The sequence below is a fragment of the Molothrus ater genome, chromosome 11, assembly GCF_012460135.2.
Source record: "Molothrus ater isolate BHLD 08-10-18 breed brown headed cowbird chromosome 11, BPBGC_Mater_1.1, whole genome shotgun sequence".
NCBI classification, from domain to species: Eukaryota; Metazoa; Chordata; class Aves; order Passeriformes; family Icteridae; genus Molothrus; species Molothrus ater.
Window position 1 is genome coordinate 7,499,211 of NC_050488.2, and position 17,605 is coordinate 7,516,815.

General features: G+C 38.0%; 1 protein-coding gene across 1 annotated transcript in view; it reads left to right on the forward strand.

Moving 5' to 3' along the window:
• CACNA1D (calcium voltage-gated channel subunit alpha1 D) overlaps window positions 1-17,605 on the forward strand; it is a 168,669-nt gene that overhangs the window by 106,594 nt on the left and 44,470 nt on the right. The window contains 11 exon segments of the mRNA XM_036391279.2: window positions 40-184; window positions 1,677-1,806; window positions 4,666-4,725; window positions 8,767-8,873; window positions 9,979-10,066; window positions 10,519-10,626; window positions 10,792-10,844; window positions 11,104-11,250; window positions 11,926-12,127; window positions 13,265-13,423; window positions 14,105-14,215. Of these exon segments, the coding sequence (XP_036247172.1) occupies window positions 40-184; window positions 1,677-1,806; window positions 4,666-4,725; window positions 8,767-8,873; window positions 9,979-10,066; window positions 10,519-10,626; window positions 10,792-10,844; window positions 11,104-11,250; window positions 11,926-12,127; window positions 13,265-13,423; window positions 14,105-14,215 (1,310 nt within the window).

The window sequence follows — 17,605 nt, forward strand, 5'->3', positions numbered from 1 at the left end:
ATTTTTTAGTTTATAGTAAAAAGAATGTTCAATCTAAAGTAGGTGAAGATGAAGAAGATGAGGAGGATGAGCCAGAGGTACCAGCAGGCCCACGTCCCCGTAGGATATCAGAGCTCAACATGAAGGAGAAGATAACACCTATCCCTGAAGGGAGTGCCTTCTTCATCTTCAGCAGCACCAACCCGTAAATATGACTTTGAAAAATATTGGTTTAGACATCAGGGTTCAGCAGTGAAGTAACAGACCTCCTTCTAGGGAGACCAGGAGTAGGAATCTAGTGTCTTCAACAAAAAGAGATTGGCTTCCCTGCTAAAATTTTCTGTTTGACTTGGTAAATGACAAGAATTTGAAAAATATCTTATTTTTCTTCCCACTGTTTAAGATAATAGCATTTTGTACATTTAGTCTGAGTTCTCACATGTCTGCAAAGTACCCTTTGAGGTGTATTATCTATGTACTATGTTAGTCACTGGATATAAAAGATCATCTGCATGAGACAGAATTTCTAGTAACCCTAGTAACCTTTGCAGAGGAGAAACCAGAAAAAATGTAGGAGAAAGATTGCACATATTCTTCTTAGGGTAACAGCATTTCCCAGATTCAAACAAGCATCAAAGATAAAGACAAATTATTTCAAAAAAACAAGAACTCTAATAGTTGGATTTTGGGGAGGCAGTGGAATATTTTACCACTTTAGTCTAACTCCAGAGCATTTGGAGTTCTACCCTGCTGAAGAGAGCAAGCTTGACTAGTCAGTAGAAGTCCTTAATATTTATTTGGCATGAGAGACTACTGTCTTTCAGTGGTAGAGGCCATCAAATTTAGAAGGAGATCAGGATAAAATGTTTTGGATGCAAAATCATTAAGTTTGTTGAACATTTCAAATTGCTTTCAGCTTCAACTAACACTATGCATTCTTGGTCTAAAATGGCCAATTTGCTTAACTAAGATACACCACACTCCAATCATCTACTTAATAACAGGAGGAAAAATTTTAGCCAAGAACCTTCTGAGTCTTTATCAGAATTTAGACAACTTCATTGTTAATCAGTTATGAACCTGATCCTGCCTTTCTGTCAGTTTAATCCCAGACCTGCTCTGTATTTGTGATTACTTTGGGCTCAGTGACTCTAAGCATATGCACAGTTACACTTCATGTCATGTGGCTAAAGCCTGACAGCTCTGGAGCCTCCAACACCCACATGTCCTGTAATTCTATAAGAAAATCTTCATGGAGATTCTGATTTGAGTACTAAGCAGCACAAGGAGATCTGCAGCCTAAGCTGCATCTCTCAAGATGAGTAATTATGACAACTTCAGTGAGAATCAAATTGAACTGGGGATCTGGGATGATTTGTTATCTAGCCTTGGTCTTTCTGACCTGTGACTGCATGTGCACAGAGCTACAAGCACTGCAACTCGTGGTGTTCACAACCCAATAGAAACCAGCCCCTCCCAGATGGCTTTAAGTGCATCTTCACTATGGGTGAATTGGATTTTGGATTTGTTTACATTCTAAGGAATCAGACCGATGGCTTCAGGACTTTCATTGCTTCTAGCTGCTGATTGCTGGCCTGTTCCATCAGAGCTGGCAGAGTAACAGAAAACATGTTGTGTATTAACCATCTGCTGAATTCTGTGTGCAAAAATGGTGTATTTCTGTATCTCCTCTTTAGAATTCGAGTGGGATGCCACAGACTTATCAATCACCACATCTTTACCAATCTCATCCTTGTCTTCATCATGCTGAGCAGTGTTTCCTTAGCAGCAGAAGATCCAATTCGCAGCCACTCTTTTCGAAATAATGTAAGCCCTTCATTTTTATCTGAAGCCAAATACACTCTCACAAAAACAATCCTCTGGACCTAGTGCCTTGTTTTTAATTTTCATGTTAAAAAACATTCCTTCTTCTTTTTCAAGCTATACATTTATATTCCTTTTGCTCTAAGAAGCATATATCTTTAAAGACAATTAACTTTAGTGATGGAACATCATCAGTATTAAAAATTTTTATTATTTACATAATGGTTTTTCTGTGACCATAAATATATCAGGATAAAATATTTTCCATCTGAATATAATATCTATAATTTTCATATTTTTCCCTACTTTGCAGCTGGAGTAACTGATGTGCAATTCTTGAACCTCACAGGGTTTGATGCTGATTTAAAAATGCCAGTTAAAATTATCACTGTTTATCATGTTTGGAACAGACTCTGATATGTCCTCTCTTCATTGGCTCTATTCTGTGGCCTTGGGGCACTTGCATGATCCCTCTGTCAGTGAGTGTAGGGATTCATGAGGATGTTACCTCCTCTCTCAGGGAAGCTTGTGTGGCCACTCTGAGGGGCTTGAGTTACCCCCACATTGGACTCAAAAATATTTGGGTTCTTGATTGGCTGCATCAGAAACTCAATAAATCTCACTTTTCTCTACACTCATGTGTTAGAGGAGGATCAGAGCATGCCCAGCTCTTGCCTTGACTCATAGAAAGAAGCCATTTCAGCCTAAAAACCATTAATTTCAGTAGTGTCTTTATTAATAGATAAAATGGTAGTTTTATGTGGGGACTAAATACCTGTGTTCTCCCAAAACAAATTCTTGAATTTGTTTAAGCACATTTTAAGTGCTTCATCTAGTGGAAGACTTAACTGTTACTCAAAAGAACAATTATTAGACAGAGAAACTAAAATAAATCCACTCTCATGACCATGGACTTTTTTAGCCTTGTTGCACTTCATTCATAGCAAGACTCTCATATTCTTGTGAGTTGGGTTTGCTTTGGATTAGGTAGAAAATGGCTGAGATGGTGCAGCTTGGTAGTGGTCCATGGGGACTTTGGGGATGCTTTGACAGAACTTCCAGCCCTTTCCTGTTTTAGGTACAAAATGACCTGTAGAGATGGTCACAGAGACAGAGAAACTCTTCTGCATCCTGCAGGACAGGTGGCCCTGCTGAGGCTGCTCTCTGGTTCTTGCTGCTGTTGGTGCAACCTATGAAAATCTTCTTTAGGCTGTTGGCGTTCTCTGAACACTTTTCCAGTAAGTTTAGTAAAAACCAAAAAGCTAAAACTTTCTCCAGAGGTAAAAAGAGGCCAAAGCACAAAGACACTCTTCATGCACTATTCAGCAGAGCAGTGTGCTTCCCTTATCTACAAAGCTGGACCAATGGAATCTTATAAATAAATCACACTAATGGGTAGGAAAAAGAGAGAGCTGGTGGAGAATACTGAAATTGTTATTATAGAAATGCCTTCAAGGGCTGATAATTGTGTTCGTAACTAGAGAAGCATTAGGAAAATGTAAGTGGAGAGTGTGGTAACTGAAAAGATTATTACTGTTTGGGACACAGACAAAATGTGTGAGGGATTTGAGGAAGGTGTTGCCCTCTTGTTGTAAGTACTCTCACATGCCCCAGGCCTGCTTCATTTTCTTTTTACTGCCTTGAGGATTCACATTCCCTCCATCAGCCAGGTCAGCAGCAGAATGAAAGTTTAGAAACTGGAATGCCTTTAAGAATTTTTTATTTTATTTTAAGTCTGGAGCGAATTGGTTACTTATTAATCTTTGTCATATAGCTTTAACATTTGCCTATTTTTTCAGCCACACCAAGGGACAGCAGGATGGGGATATTCAACGGAATATGGGGGGAAAATTATTTGTTCTTATTTGATCTATGACTAATTTTTTGTGTGTTGTCTTTTTATTTTATTTCTCCTTCCCACTTGGTTAGTTGCTGAACTGCAGGAAGGATACTTCTGTGCACAACTGTTGGCCAGGTGGATTGCTGGATCCTTGAGACTAAACTCCCAGCCTCCTGCAGTTCACTGATTTAGGTGTTAGTGATGTGGCCACAGCTCTGGGTTTTTCTGAAATAGCTGTTCTTGTGCACTGAGGTCAATCCCACAGCCACAATCCTCTCAGAAACTTCATAGCACTGTGCAACTCTTGTGGGTTCTTTTAGATTTCCTACAAATAAATCACTGCTGTATCTTCCCACTTCAAGGAAAAGGGGATGTGGTGCTGATTTTAAGTGATTGGTTATAATTAATTTGCTTTGTGACACTCTGCACAAGCCTATACAGGAACAATATAATGTAGCAGAATGTGGGGTGATCTGCACTTTAGAAGCAGCCACTGAAGTTTTATTTTGTGATGCAATACTTTGGTAAAAACCACAGATATTATTAATAAGTATTTATTCTTTGTTTAAGATTCTGTATCTCTGCTAAAGGCTGAAGAAAGTATCTGTGAAAGATAGTAGAGGAAAAGTCTGAAGTGAAAGAAATTGTTGCCTATTGGGTCCTGTCAATGATTAAGGAGAGAAATCTAATACCTGAGCACAGTGGCATCTGTTTAATTTTTAAGCAAATAAAAATTGTTGCACAGTAGCTGGAATTTTAAACTACTTTGTTTAAATCCTCCATCTGTCTACTTAGATTAATTCAGGTGTTGTGTATGTGGTCTAAGTTGTGAAAATTATTAAGAGATGGATTTCTTACTGTGGCACATATTATACCTTGCAGATACTTGGTTACTTTGACTATGCTTTCACAGCCATCTTTACTGTTGAAATCCTGTTAAAGGTAATGCATTGTTAATTGATCCTTGTTAGCCCAAAAGCAGCTTTAGCAATAATGTTTGTAACTTTTTGTTTACCTTCCAGATCCTAGGGTATGCAGATTATGTCTTCACTAGTATGTTTACATTTGAGATCATTTTGAAGGTAACAGGTTTTTAAAGGAAGCTTGTTTAAAAGGATTTTCCTTGTGTGTCACCTGCCAAGAAAAGGCCCTTGAAGTGTTCTTTGCCTTTTCTCTAAGCTATCAAAGCTAAACTTTTTTAAACTTGAGGATTTTTTTTTATTTGACAGTTCCTCATAGTTTGATTGGTTATTTTTTTACCATTGGGTGCATGAAGAAGCTGATTTTTTATCATTACATCAGTTTAATAATTCATTTTTTACCCTTTTTAAACTTACAGTTGTCAGAAAAGGGAAAAATCAATCACTGCGCATGAGCTTTTCCTTCTCCTTGCTCTGGCATTTCTGAAAGAGATAATCAGTCTTTTAAGGAGGGAGCATGTAATTTCTCATTTATTTTGCTGAACTATATCCACAGAGCTAAAATAGTAGATAACTATTTTCTTGCAATAGGACTTGCAAGATATCTTGCATTTATCTATCTATACACTAAGATAGTTTGCATTTATTTTGGGCATACATTTAAATTCACAGACAGGCATAATTATGCTTGCTTAAATGTATTACCCATGCATGAGCCAAAAGTTGGCATTTTAATGTATAGTTTGTGTACTGATTATTAAGGATATCTATTGGGGTTACTCAGATATTCAATGTACAAGATTTACTGTGGTAAAGAAGATAAACAACCAAAAAATGCATTCACATGAAACAAAATGCTGAACAAGGAAGTAAAATTTTTCATTGGAAATTGGCAAAGTATTTTTTCAGAGATTTACATATGATTCATAAATGTTTCATGCTATGCTTATTCTCACCTCGAGTTTTTGGTTGAGTAGCCCTGATTTATACACTTAAAAATTGCTGGCACACTAAGAATCTGTACATAAACTATGCATTTCCAGTTGAGGATTAAGCTTAACAAGATCTCTTCTCCCAGCTTTTGCTCATATTGCTGTGCATACTCTTCACAATGCAATTTGATTATTACTAATTGGTGCAATATTTGGGCTGTTTACAAGATAAGCTGTTCTGTAAGTAATAGACTATTTTTATGCTTGTGAATTTTCTCCCAGGCTTAATGTTTATCCCCTTATTTCACATTTTCAGCAGTGAGAAGCTTGCTATAGAATTGATTATTCTTATTTGTACCACACCAAAATAAATCTCCAGGGGTTTTGCTGCTAGAGAAAGGCCAAACTAAAGGAGAGAACAGAGCATTGAAAAGACCTGAAGCATTAAATCAGACTAGCTCCCAACTCTGAATTTGGGAAGCCATAAAAACGTTACCATTGTAACTGTGGCAGAAGAAAGGCAGTAAACTTCCACATGCTCTGAGCAGCAGGGTCTCCAGCTCCTGCAGTTCCATTTGTGTTTTTCTAGGAGGCAGAGGAATTATAAAGGGCAGGATAAAGAGGCATAACTGGATGGGTTAAGAAAAGCAACATTCCTGCAAACTGCAAGAGATTTTGGCACTGAGCAATTTATGAGTTATCCAAGGGAAGCAGGAAACTCTAGAGCTCGGGCTGCTGAAATCTGGAATTGTAAAGGTTGCAAGGAAACAAGAAGCTACATCACAACCAAAAATGTTGATGCTTCTGACTTTGGTTTCTCCAGGTAGCTCTGTAGTGCACTGACATGTAAAGGAAAATAAACTGTACATAGAGATGTGCCCAGTCAGGAGGTGACACAGACCCTGCCTGCTTTGCTAACCTGTCCCAGACTCTGGCTTTGCTTGCTTTGCCTGGGGCCCTCCCTGTCCTCTGCTGTGCTTCCCACAGTGCCCGAGCTGTGCAGAAGGAGAGTGCTCTGCAAGGAGAAAATTCAAAACTAGACCTGCAGGAACAATAGTGCTCCTTAATTTCCAGGCAAAAAAATAAGAGATGAAATTGAAATTAGGATAAGCAGAGGCAATATTATCACCTGCAGTGAAGAAACTTGTACAAAAGCAAGCACTAAACCAGAATAACTCTCAGCATGTAAGAAGTCTCTCTGTGCTCTCAAGCAGGGATTTCCACATTGCACAGTGTTGAGGGTATGAATGAGGAAGTGAATAACAGAAAAGCTGCAACATCACTTTAAAGCATTTGAGGATTCTCCCTGCATGACATTGAAATTCAGTTTATCATGCTGTTTGGACAACTTGGGAAAGGTGCAAACATCAGAGCAAAGGTCAGGTTAGGGATTTGTGCTTTCTCCCTCCCCTTACTGTGCTGATCCCACACCATTTAAACTTACTAGAGAGCTGTAAAAAATTCTTCCACTGGGATTTGTGGTGATTGAAATACGAGTCTCCATGTGAAGATGGGGAGATATATAGCTCACCTGCACTTTAATGTCAATTATGCACCTAATTTTTGTGGGAGTTATTATATGAAACGTTGTGTGCTGCTCTTATCATATGCAATGTAAATGGGTAGTTGTAGATAGATGGTAGTTTGGTTTTCAGGCTTATTTTTGTGTTCAGCTCCCAACAGAGTTTAGATGTACTCTGTACAGCTGTAAGTGAATGAGCTAGTTTAATGGAAATTTTATATTATAACTATGTTATATGTCTCATGCCATGGCATAGGTTAAAGCTTTAGCATTTTTACTCTTCTAGCTTTTAGGAATATTTAGTATTTTGATCACCAAAAAGAGGGCTTAACAACAGAATAAGGAGATTAATTTTTGCATCCAAAACCCCCCATCTTTCCTTTGCAGAGGTCCAGCCTTTACTGGTGGTGGTGCTTTGCCATGCAGGAGGCCTGGAAAAGTCTCACACTGAACAGGGATGCAGTGCACTGGGATGCCCATGGCCTGTAGCTCTGCTCTACACTGGGAACTCTCTTGAAAGCTGCAGCAATCTGCTGTGAGGGGAAGTGAAATAAAATCACTTCCCTACTCCTCCAGGAACAGAATAGAGAGTGAAGGGATTAAAATGCACGATCAGTATGGGATGTTCCCTAGATGGAATCAAATTTTCTTACCTGTGGAAAACGAGGAATAGCTCAGTGTTCAGGCTCTGTAAGAGGACCTTGAGGCTGAAGAAATTAGAATTCTTGTGACTGAACTGGCTACAAGGTGTTTTTCAGAGGTATCCTTGTTTTTGTTATGAGTTTTTAGTTTCAGTGTTTCAGACTTAATCCATAACTATGGAAAGACTTATGCAATATTCTCTTCAGCTGGTGAGTCTGTGCATCTAATGGTTATTTGGATTCCTCTGTGCATTTTTTAACTGGTACTTGCAGTTACGGTAGGAAGTTGAATTGATGGATTTAGGAGTCAAATTCAGCTTTGTGATACCCAAAACCATCTGCCCAGGTTCTGGCTGGAGCCATAATTAATAGAGCCTCTATCACTGGCTCCTAATCAAACCTGCAAATGATGCATACAAGATCCACTTTGTAAACTTTTTTCATTTAAATATAGGGACAGAAAACAAAAAAATTAGAGAAAGTCCAAAAGGCAGAGCAACGTTTGATATTCCCCACAGAACAGCAAAATTTAGGGACCTCTGATTAGACAGAATTCAAAACCTCTATTGGTTATCAGGTTATTTCAAGATAGCCACTCATGTCTGCCATAAGCCAAAGCTAAATAGCCTTGTAGTGCTGTCTAAGGACAGCCTTGTCCTGCTTCTGGACTGGCTTTGGCACTCGGGTGTTTGCAGTATGTTTTCAGCTCCTTTTCAGTTCTTAAGATAGTGTGAATAATTAGGAGTCAGAATTTGGACCCTACAGTTTAGTAAACATGGAAATCTCAAATGGTTTTTTGTAGCAATTTTTTCTAACAAAGGCCAAATTAATTCAGGGTAATGATCTCAGCCTCATCTGTTCTTACACAAAATAAAACATTTGTTGATATCAGAAACAATTAGCATATTTATTGATGTTGCTTGAGAAGAATTTTTCTGATTTAAAAGATTTAATGTATGTAGAGGGATTGTTTTATATCTCAAAGGATTTTAGAAAGTGAGATAGTATTGTATGCATTCACACTCCAGGCAAGTGTCTTGTAAACAGCCTAAATGCGAATTTGAATAAATTGAAATATAGACTAAGTGTGTAACAATTCTATTTTTAGATGACAGCTTTTGGAGCATTCCTTCATAAAGGGTCCTTCTGCAGGAATTATTTTAATTTGCTGGATTTGCTGGTTGTGGGCGTTTCTCTGGTATCATTTGGGATTCAGTAAGTACTACACTTACCCTGTGAATGGTTTATTTTTGCTCGGGGGTTTCATACTGAAATCAGTGTTCCAGCTCCTTTTGTTCCCCCACGGTGTGTGGGTGTGCAGTGCCAGTGCTCAGGGATGGGCTGGCAAGAGGGAGTGCTTTCCATGGAGGGTGTTGTAATTCATCACTGATATGGGTTGGAAACAAATTACTACTTCCCACAATTACCAGGAGAGCAAGGAGGAGCCCCACGACACTGGTATTGGTACAGCAGGGATTTCCTGGAGCTGCAGGAGGTTTAAATCCCTTCCTTTGAGCCATTCTCACACCTGCAATCTGATTTTATGAGCTTGGTCTTTCAGTGTTGACCTGTAGGGATATGGAACTAGACAGTGTTTGAGGGGGGAGAAGTTGTGCTTTAATCAGTTTGTAAGTGGTAGTGGAGAGAGGTTTTTTATTTTGTTTGGTCAGACCAAACAGAGTAAAAGAATCTAAATGTACTTCTTGATTCATTGGGTGTTTTTTCCATATTAATAATAATCTGTGAAAGCCTTAGTGACTCAAGGAGAGCAGGGCAGGGTGTCAGGCAGCTGCTCCCCACTCTGAGCCCTGCTGGTACCAGACCTCCTACTGCACAAACTTTCAGTTTCACAGGGTGTTCTTTAGAACACTCTGCACTCTTATTTCCTCAAAATGCAGTCCTAGCTACTTAAACAGAGAGAATCAAAGTAATTTGAGATCTTTTCATCTGAGGTTAGTTGGAAATGGAAGGATTCATTGATTTACAGGATTTACTCAGTGTCTTCAAAAGAGCTTGTCAACACTGGAAAATACTGTGGGGACTATTTTGCTGCATTATGGTCTTAGATGAGCTTCTAAGCTGTTAATTCCAAATTTGCTCCAGAAATCAAAATTATTCTTATGGTGTTTATGAGATCAATACTATTTCTAATAATAAAGAATCAATAAAAAGAATAAAGAAAAGCCTTGTAAATATATCTTGAGAGTTCTAGTTGGAGGGATTTTTTTCAAATTTCACATTTCAGGGATTTGCAAGGATATTGTTATTCTGTGATAAACCAGTTACCTTAACAGTAACGGTATATTTTTTTTTCTTCTAGGTCAAGTGCTATCTCAGTCGTGAAGATTCTGAGAGTTTTAAGAGTCTTGAGGCCTCTAAGGGCAATAAACAGAGCAAAAGGACTTAAGGTGTTTATTTTTATTTTTTAATTTATATTTTGGTGGCCTGATCCTCCAGTCCTGCCTCAGGTTAAAAATTCTTGCTCAAGAGAAATTTTCTGCAGAAGTTCACAGAGCAAGGGCAGAAATCAGTCACTGATTGTTAAACATGTCTGGTGTTAGCCAGCCCAGGCTCTGCCCACAGTTACAGCAGTTTGTGTGTGGAGGAGCTGCCACACACACTGCCTGTCAGTGCATTTCAGTTCTTCATCCATGGTGCCTATGTGAGGTCTAGTCAGTGGTGCTGATGGGTCTGTGTCAACAAACTTACAGACAGGTTTAGAAAACCTGTCAAATTACAGTGTTAGGTATTATGCTGGCACCAGAAAAATAGTAATTTTTAAAAAGAATGCAGAAATTACTTTTATGATATATGGTCTGTGACAAATTGCATTGAAGCATATTTTTTTCTTTGTTTCCAGCACGTTGTTCAATGTGTCTTTGTGGCTATTAGAACTATTGGTAATATCATGATTGTTACAACTCTGCTGCAATTCATGTTTGCTTGTATTGGGGTGCAGCTGTTTAAGGTAAGACACTCAGAATTTACAGTCCATAAAGAACAGAAAAGCTGAATTGAATTCTTGGTGGTTTGCTGCTGGGACTGGGCTGGTCCCATCCTGAACCAATCATAGTATAAAAGCGTTTATTTTGCATATTCTGCATTTTGTCATTGCTTTTTTTTTTATGTGTAGGGAAAATTCTACAAGTGCACTGATGAGGCCAAACAGAACCCCGAGGAATGCCGGTGAGGAGATCTTTGCTCTAAGAATGTGCCACATTTTGTTCTGAATAACTTAAACTGTGCATGGGCAGGCATTGTGCTTGGGTCAGGCTCTTTAGGGTTGTGTAAATTGGAATTGTCATCTTAATCCCACAAGAAAACACAGGTTAGCAAGGAAATAAAGCAAACATGAGGAGGCAATGTAAGAAACAGCTTTGAATGGTGCATTGAGTTACCCTGAGGTCAGCTCAGCATTTCACTAATGCCAGTTTCTTTCCCACAGAGGGATTTACATCGTTTATAAGGATGGAGATGTTGATAGTCCCATGGTCAAAGAGAGGGTCTGGCAAAACAGTGATTTCAACTTTGACAATGTCCTGTCTGCTATGATGGCCCTGTTCACAGTCTCCACCTTTGAAGGCTGGCCAGCGTGAGTGGGTTCTCTGTGTTTGCACAGTGTTGTTACCAGAGTTGCATTTTCCAGAACAATTCACTATCATTTACCAGACATTTTTGGGCAATAAAGCAGTTTTAAGTGGTGGTGTAAAAAGGGAGGAAATAAAGAAACCTATTATCCTGAATCTGGGCACTTATCCCATATTTCAGGAAAAATAAGAAAAGGTGAATTTTTGGTATTGTTTGATTCCCAGTCTTGCTACATTTGCTATAAGGAACTTCTCCTCAGCTCTAATGGAAGTAACAATTCTAGATGCCTATCCATCAATGGCCCTTAAATAAAGCTAATTTGAAAGTTTTAGGCCTTCCAGTAAACATTTTACTAAAAAATCAGACAGCAGTACACTCATAGAGAAATCTAGAAAGAGCTAACTGCCACTCACTATTTCCCTAAATGAGAAAATTTTACTTGGGGAAATAAATGAAAAATACAAAAGTTGGGTCATTAACTTAATTCTTTGAGGAAAAAAAAGAACATAAGAAAGTGTGCTGTGATTCTTCTGGTTTCTGTATTCTTGAAAGCACTATCAGTAAATAGAAGAAGACATCAGTGAACATCAGACCATTTCTGAAACCTGTCCTCTGAGTCTGCATCCTTTACTATTTTTATTTTAATGGTAATAAAGATAAAATTTTGTTTGTTTTTCAGGCTGCTATACAAAGCCATTGATTCAAATGGCGAGAATGTAGGACCTGTATACAACTACAGAGTGGAGATCTCCATCTTTTTCATCATCTATATCATCATTATTGCTTTCTTTATGATGAACATATTTGTTGGTTTTGTGATTGTTACATTCCAAGAACAGGGAGAACAAGAGTACAAGAACTGTGAGCTGGACAAAAATCAGGTTAAAATAAATAATGAATTCTTAAGTTTTGAAAGTAGCTTTTTTTGTTTATGCATGAGGAGCATCCTTTCTGCTTTGGGGCAGAAGAGGGCACCAAACACATAGCTTCGTATTTATTAATTTTTTTTACTATCTGGGTATTTATTTAACTGAGTATTCAGGTTGTTGTACCTTTCTGTGAGCCCAGCCCATCAGTGTTTTTGTTGTGAAAGGTGTCCACTAAGCTTATTGGCTTCCTAGCACCTTGCCTTTTGGTGTCACATTAATAAGAATACAGCCAGGTTACCCCGAGGCAGAGATAGTTGTACACTAAGAACTGGAAAATAGTTTTGTGTTCCAAATAGTCTGAAAGTGTCCAAAGTTCAAGTTTTCAAAATGTTCCACTTCTCACCCCCATTTATTTAGAAATTCACTGGGGATATTCAGATTAAAATTACAAAAATCTATCCCCACTTACTGTTTAATCCTTTGACTGAGAAACTCATAAGTCACAATTTTTTGGGTATTTTTGGCTGACTTCATTTAAAGAAAGCCAAGCATGAGACTGCAGCCAGGATTCTTTCTGCACCATGTGCCCCATTAGTCAGGCCCTGTAAGAAGTCCTTCAGAGACAAGTAGGAGGCCCAGCCCTGAAGATTTTGGGCACTAATAGATTATGAGATGAATCCATGATGTTCCTACATATGTGATTTTGCTGGGCAATTTAACTGAGCTATTAGAATTAACTCCTCCTCAGTATTTATTTTGCTGATTCTAGGGTTTTATGCTAGGCAGGTCCATTGGTGGTTGACAAGGGAGTAAAGACAAAACATGGTTTAGAGATGACTTAATAGTCTTGCTATGTACTATACCCATACATAATATAATACATTAGTGTATAAAGGCAAAACCCTCTAGAATTTCCATGAGCATTATTTGAGTTTTGCATGTGGCTGAGTAGAGGATATGGTTAGATACAGTTGTAAATAATCAAGTAAGGATTGGTGAGCTCCTTCTGTTTAATAATAAAAGGACCTAAATCAAGCAGACAGTCTGGTTTTGAGAGTTATATTTAACAATTTTCACTTAATGATTGTGTTCCCAGTTGATGACCTGCTAGGTTGTAGTCTGACAGTTTTTGCTGTATTTGCTTTTCAGAGGCAGTGTGTAGAGTACGCCCTGAAGGCTCGTCCTCTCCGCAGATATATTCCAAAAAATCCTTACCAGTACAAGTTCTGGTATGTGGTGAATTCTACTGGATTTGAATACATCATGTTTGTCCTCATCATGCTGAACACCCTTTGCTTGGCTATGCAGGTAGGAAAAGCAGAAACTCTCTTGAAGCTGTTGGCATAACTTGAGGGGAAGGGTATGGGTGGGATAATGCCTTTAAATGATGGCAACCTGTATTTTTTTATGAAGTAGAATTTTCAAGGAAGCACTTCTGATCACAGTAGTTTTCTGTGACATGTTCTAGTTGTCTCTTTCTTTCCCTAGTATTTCAGATTTTGGTAAGAAAAAGCATGGCTTGAATTCAGTTTACAAAATCATTCTGCTTTTTTTCAGTATAGTTGCATACCCTGTCCTCTTAAAAATATACCTCCTACACACTGTGTTATTTTGTGACTACCATACTTCAGACTCTCTAAGCAGGTGTGACACAAGCCTGTGAAATTTTAAAACCTTGCATATAAAGTTTGGGGAAATGTTGTTATCTAACACTCCTATTTTGAGGGAACAATTTTCTCTCTGGAGATTCCCTTAGGATGTTAAGGAATGAGTTTTGTTCTGCTCTGTGCCTAAACAGAATAAATTGAAACAGTTCCATGCTTGACCAGGGACTCTGCTAATCTTCCACGTATATAGATGTGCTTCACAAATTTTACCAGAAAATGTTTTCCTATGCTGCTTTTTTGTCAACTTTGTCTTAGGCTGTCTTGCTTTCAGTTCACATTTTAAAGCCTTTGCTTTTGTAAGTGTTTTATTTTTCATTCACAGCACTATGGACAGTCTAAGCTATTTAATGATGCCATGGACATCATGAATATGGTTTTCACAGGAGTGTTCACTGTTGAAATGGTTTTGAAACTGATTGCATTCAAACCCAAGGTAAGTTTAAGATATGCTTTAATTAGGTCATCACCACAGGAGTTAAGTATGAGTTTCACACTTGTTGTATATTATTCAAATAACAAAAAGAATCAACATTTCCCACCTTTATCTATTAGAGAAATTATAATAGAAATGTAACTCCAGGGAACGAAATGCAGATATCAGAAAAATCTAACAAAGTGGTTGATGAGATCTGGAATATTTTCAGGTAATAAAAATGTCTCTTTCTAAATCAGATAAATCGTTTCCTGTTAGAAACATTACCACATCTCCTGTTCTGGATACTACACTCATTACTTGACACTAATTTAATCTCCAGTAAAGACCTGTATCCAGTATAATTTCCCATTCTAAAATGCAAAATAATTTCTTTATTTTATAAAATACAGCCAAGTATTACATACACATAAATAATTTATATATGCAATAGGCTTTTAAGATTTTTATGTTTTCAGTTATATATACATAATATTTGGTAGAAGGCAACTGAGTGGTTGATTCCTTGTTTTAAAGGGACACTGTCAATATGAATGATGCAGGCACATTTTCAGAAGTAGATTTGCAAGAGAAACTGGTAACTATAAATGGAAAAAAAGATAAAACTATCCTGTGGCAGCTAATGCTGCCTTTTTGTTCAGTTCTCATACTGCATTAATGAAGTGCAGAAGTTAATGATGAACAAACAGACTAAATTTGTTTTTAGTACAATGAAATTAATGTTTATTCTGGGTGAGGTAAATGAGTAAAACGTGCTCACTTGCTACACTTGGAATTTGAAGAAAGACAGATGAGCTATTTGAGGTTTACTGCTCTCACCATCCAAGGCTGGTACTTTTCCTTTCCCATTGCCCTTCTTTTCAAGCAGCCAGGATATGTGCCCAGGGGCTGGCAGAGCTGTGCCCTTTGCTGGTGTGCAGCAGCCCTGGCTCTGTGCAGCCCCATCCGTGCTCTGAGCTGGACAGTTCTGTGCTCCCGGCACGGCTGCCCACAGCTCAGGCTGCAGCAGCTGGACTACAGCTTTCCAGACTTTCAAACTATTTATTCAGCTTGTATTTAGTACTGAGATTGGCTCTACAGCCTGAGCTACTTGGTTTAAAGCCAGCTTTATTTGCCTGCAGAAGTGAGGGAGTGATCCATCTCTTGAGATCTGGTGTTGAGATGTGAACTGTGGAGTTCGGGGTGAACGTTTACCCGCTCTCCCGTGGTCTCGCTCTGCACTGTCCAGTCCATTGTACTTTTCTAATGAATTTATTTGTATTTTTGTGTCAGCTATCTTATTTAAATGCTAAGGGTTTCACATTAAAAATAGCACAATATGAGGCCCCAGAGGAGATAGCTCAGCTGTGTGGACCACAGTGTCATGAGTATGCTGGTTGTGTTTCCTGATCTGTATTTCCTGTTCTATATCCTTGTTTTGCACAGAGGACTTTGCTGCATTTTATCATCTGCTTTTTGAAAGAAGATTGTGAATCCTTGTATGGTTCTCCATGCACTTGTGACTGTAGTCAGAAATAGCAGCTAATGCCAAACACAGTGGTCTGATCATGAGTGTACAAATCACAGTGCTCCATTTGTACTGTGGGCTTCCTACTTGTTAGCAAATGCAATGTGTTAAAACTGGTCTCTAAGACTCTGTACAATTTGAGCTTTAATTCTGTTGCAACATGCTTTCTATCTGACTGGATGCTTTCACTGTGAGACATCCCTGGATCTGAACCCTGAGAGTGTGAAAGGCAGACACTGCCAGTGGAAAGGTCTCCTTTCCTGAATTTTGGTCCCCCATAGGTGCAGAACACCTTAAACTTTTTAATTAGCAGGACAAGGTTTAAAGAGCATGATGATAATCAGACTTTTGGAAGAGACTAATGAGCAGGAAGGAATAAAGTATATTTAAGGTTGTTCCTGTTATTCTTTGGAGAGTGTAAATTATCAGATACTCTGCAACAAAACCTATTGGCAACACATTACATAGTTCATTAATAATCAAAAATCAGATAGCAGCCTTAAGCAGAATTTTAATGTCTTTAATCTAAATTTCAAAATAGATGCATGTTTTAAACAACAATTAATGGCTTTAACTCATATTAAAGTTTAATAATAGTAGGAACAATCTGAAACCAAACTTAATGCTTTGCTTTAGGGTCCATGAGGAAAGACTGATAAATTTCTTCTATGTCTATGTCACTGGTGGGTGGGTCTCTTAGGCTAGTCTGACAGAATAAAGTTTTATTTGTTAATTTTTTGCCTTTAAAAAGTTATTTCAGAGATGTTCAAAGCATCAAATAAAAACTCTAACTCTGTAAAAATAAGAATAGATAAAAACCTGTTAATTTTTTTCTCATCTGCTTGACAGTGTCCCCTTAATATGCAGACAAAAGTCCTGTGAAAACGGTGATCTTTTGATTTTGCTGGTCATATAAACTTAAGGCTACTATAAATTATTGATGCTCTTCCTATGATATTGTGTTGTGTAAAACCAAGGCACTGCAGGCTGCCTTGCAGCTCTGGAATACATAAAACCTGGAGAAGTGCTCCATAGTAAAGGTGATGCTGAGTGTCTGGCACACTTGACTGGGAGATTGGATCACAAGGCTTTGCAGAATGAGGCCCCAAAATTTTCCAAGAGAGTACTAAAAGAACTAAAATATTTATGTGGTAGATGTCTGGAAAGATATTTTGTTGCTAATTCTTTATGCCTACCTATTCCCCAGGATTTGTGATTTTGTCCTTCGGCATTTCTCAATGAGCAAATTTTTCATAATATAAGCTAAAAGAACAGGTCTTTTCCTCACATTTTCTAAAATCTGTTACTCAGCATGGTTCAGTGCCATTCAAAACAAAATACAGCTTTGGAATCAAAATTTATCCATCCACACAGACCGTATGTACAGCCTCCTGGTAGCCAGTTGTTGCTTAAACTTGTAATGATTTTCCATGTCGTTTTACATCAGATTTTTGTAAGAAAAAAGGAAAGATGGCTAGTAAGTGAATTGATCTTGGGTCCTTGCAGTGGTGAAAACAACTTATTTGCATGATGTTTATTTGCTGTGACTTGTCCATTCCTCCCTTTTCCAAAACCATCTTTATTTTCTCTTAGTTTTTTGTTTATTTGTATGCTTTTGCTTTACATATTAGTTTGAACAATATTTGTCTATACTGATGGAAAAGGTTTCATAAAATAAATAAATAAGTGTGTAAAGTGTTTTAGCTGTATTGAATCACAATGTGATTTTTTTATTTCAGTGCTTTATCTTGTAGCATGTCTAGTAAAGTAACTTTTTCTGTAGCTGAAATTATCCTTTATTTGGAGGACCTGTTTTGGTTCCCATTGTAGAGGAAGATGGATAGCACAGCTCAGGATTGTGCTGATTATGTGTTTGCTGTTTG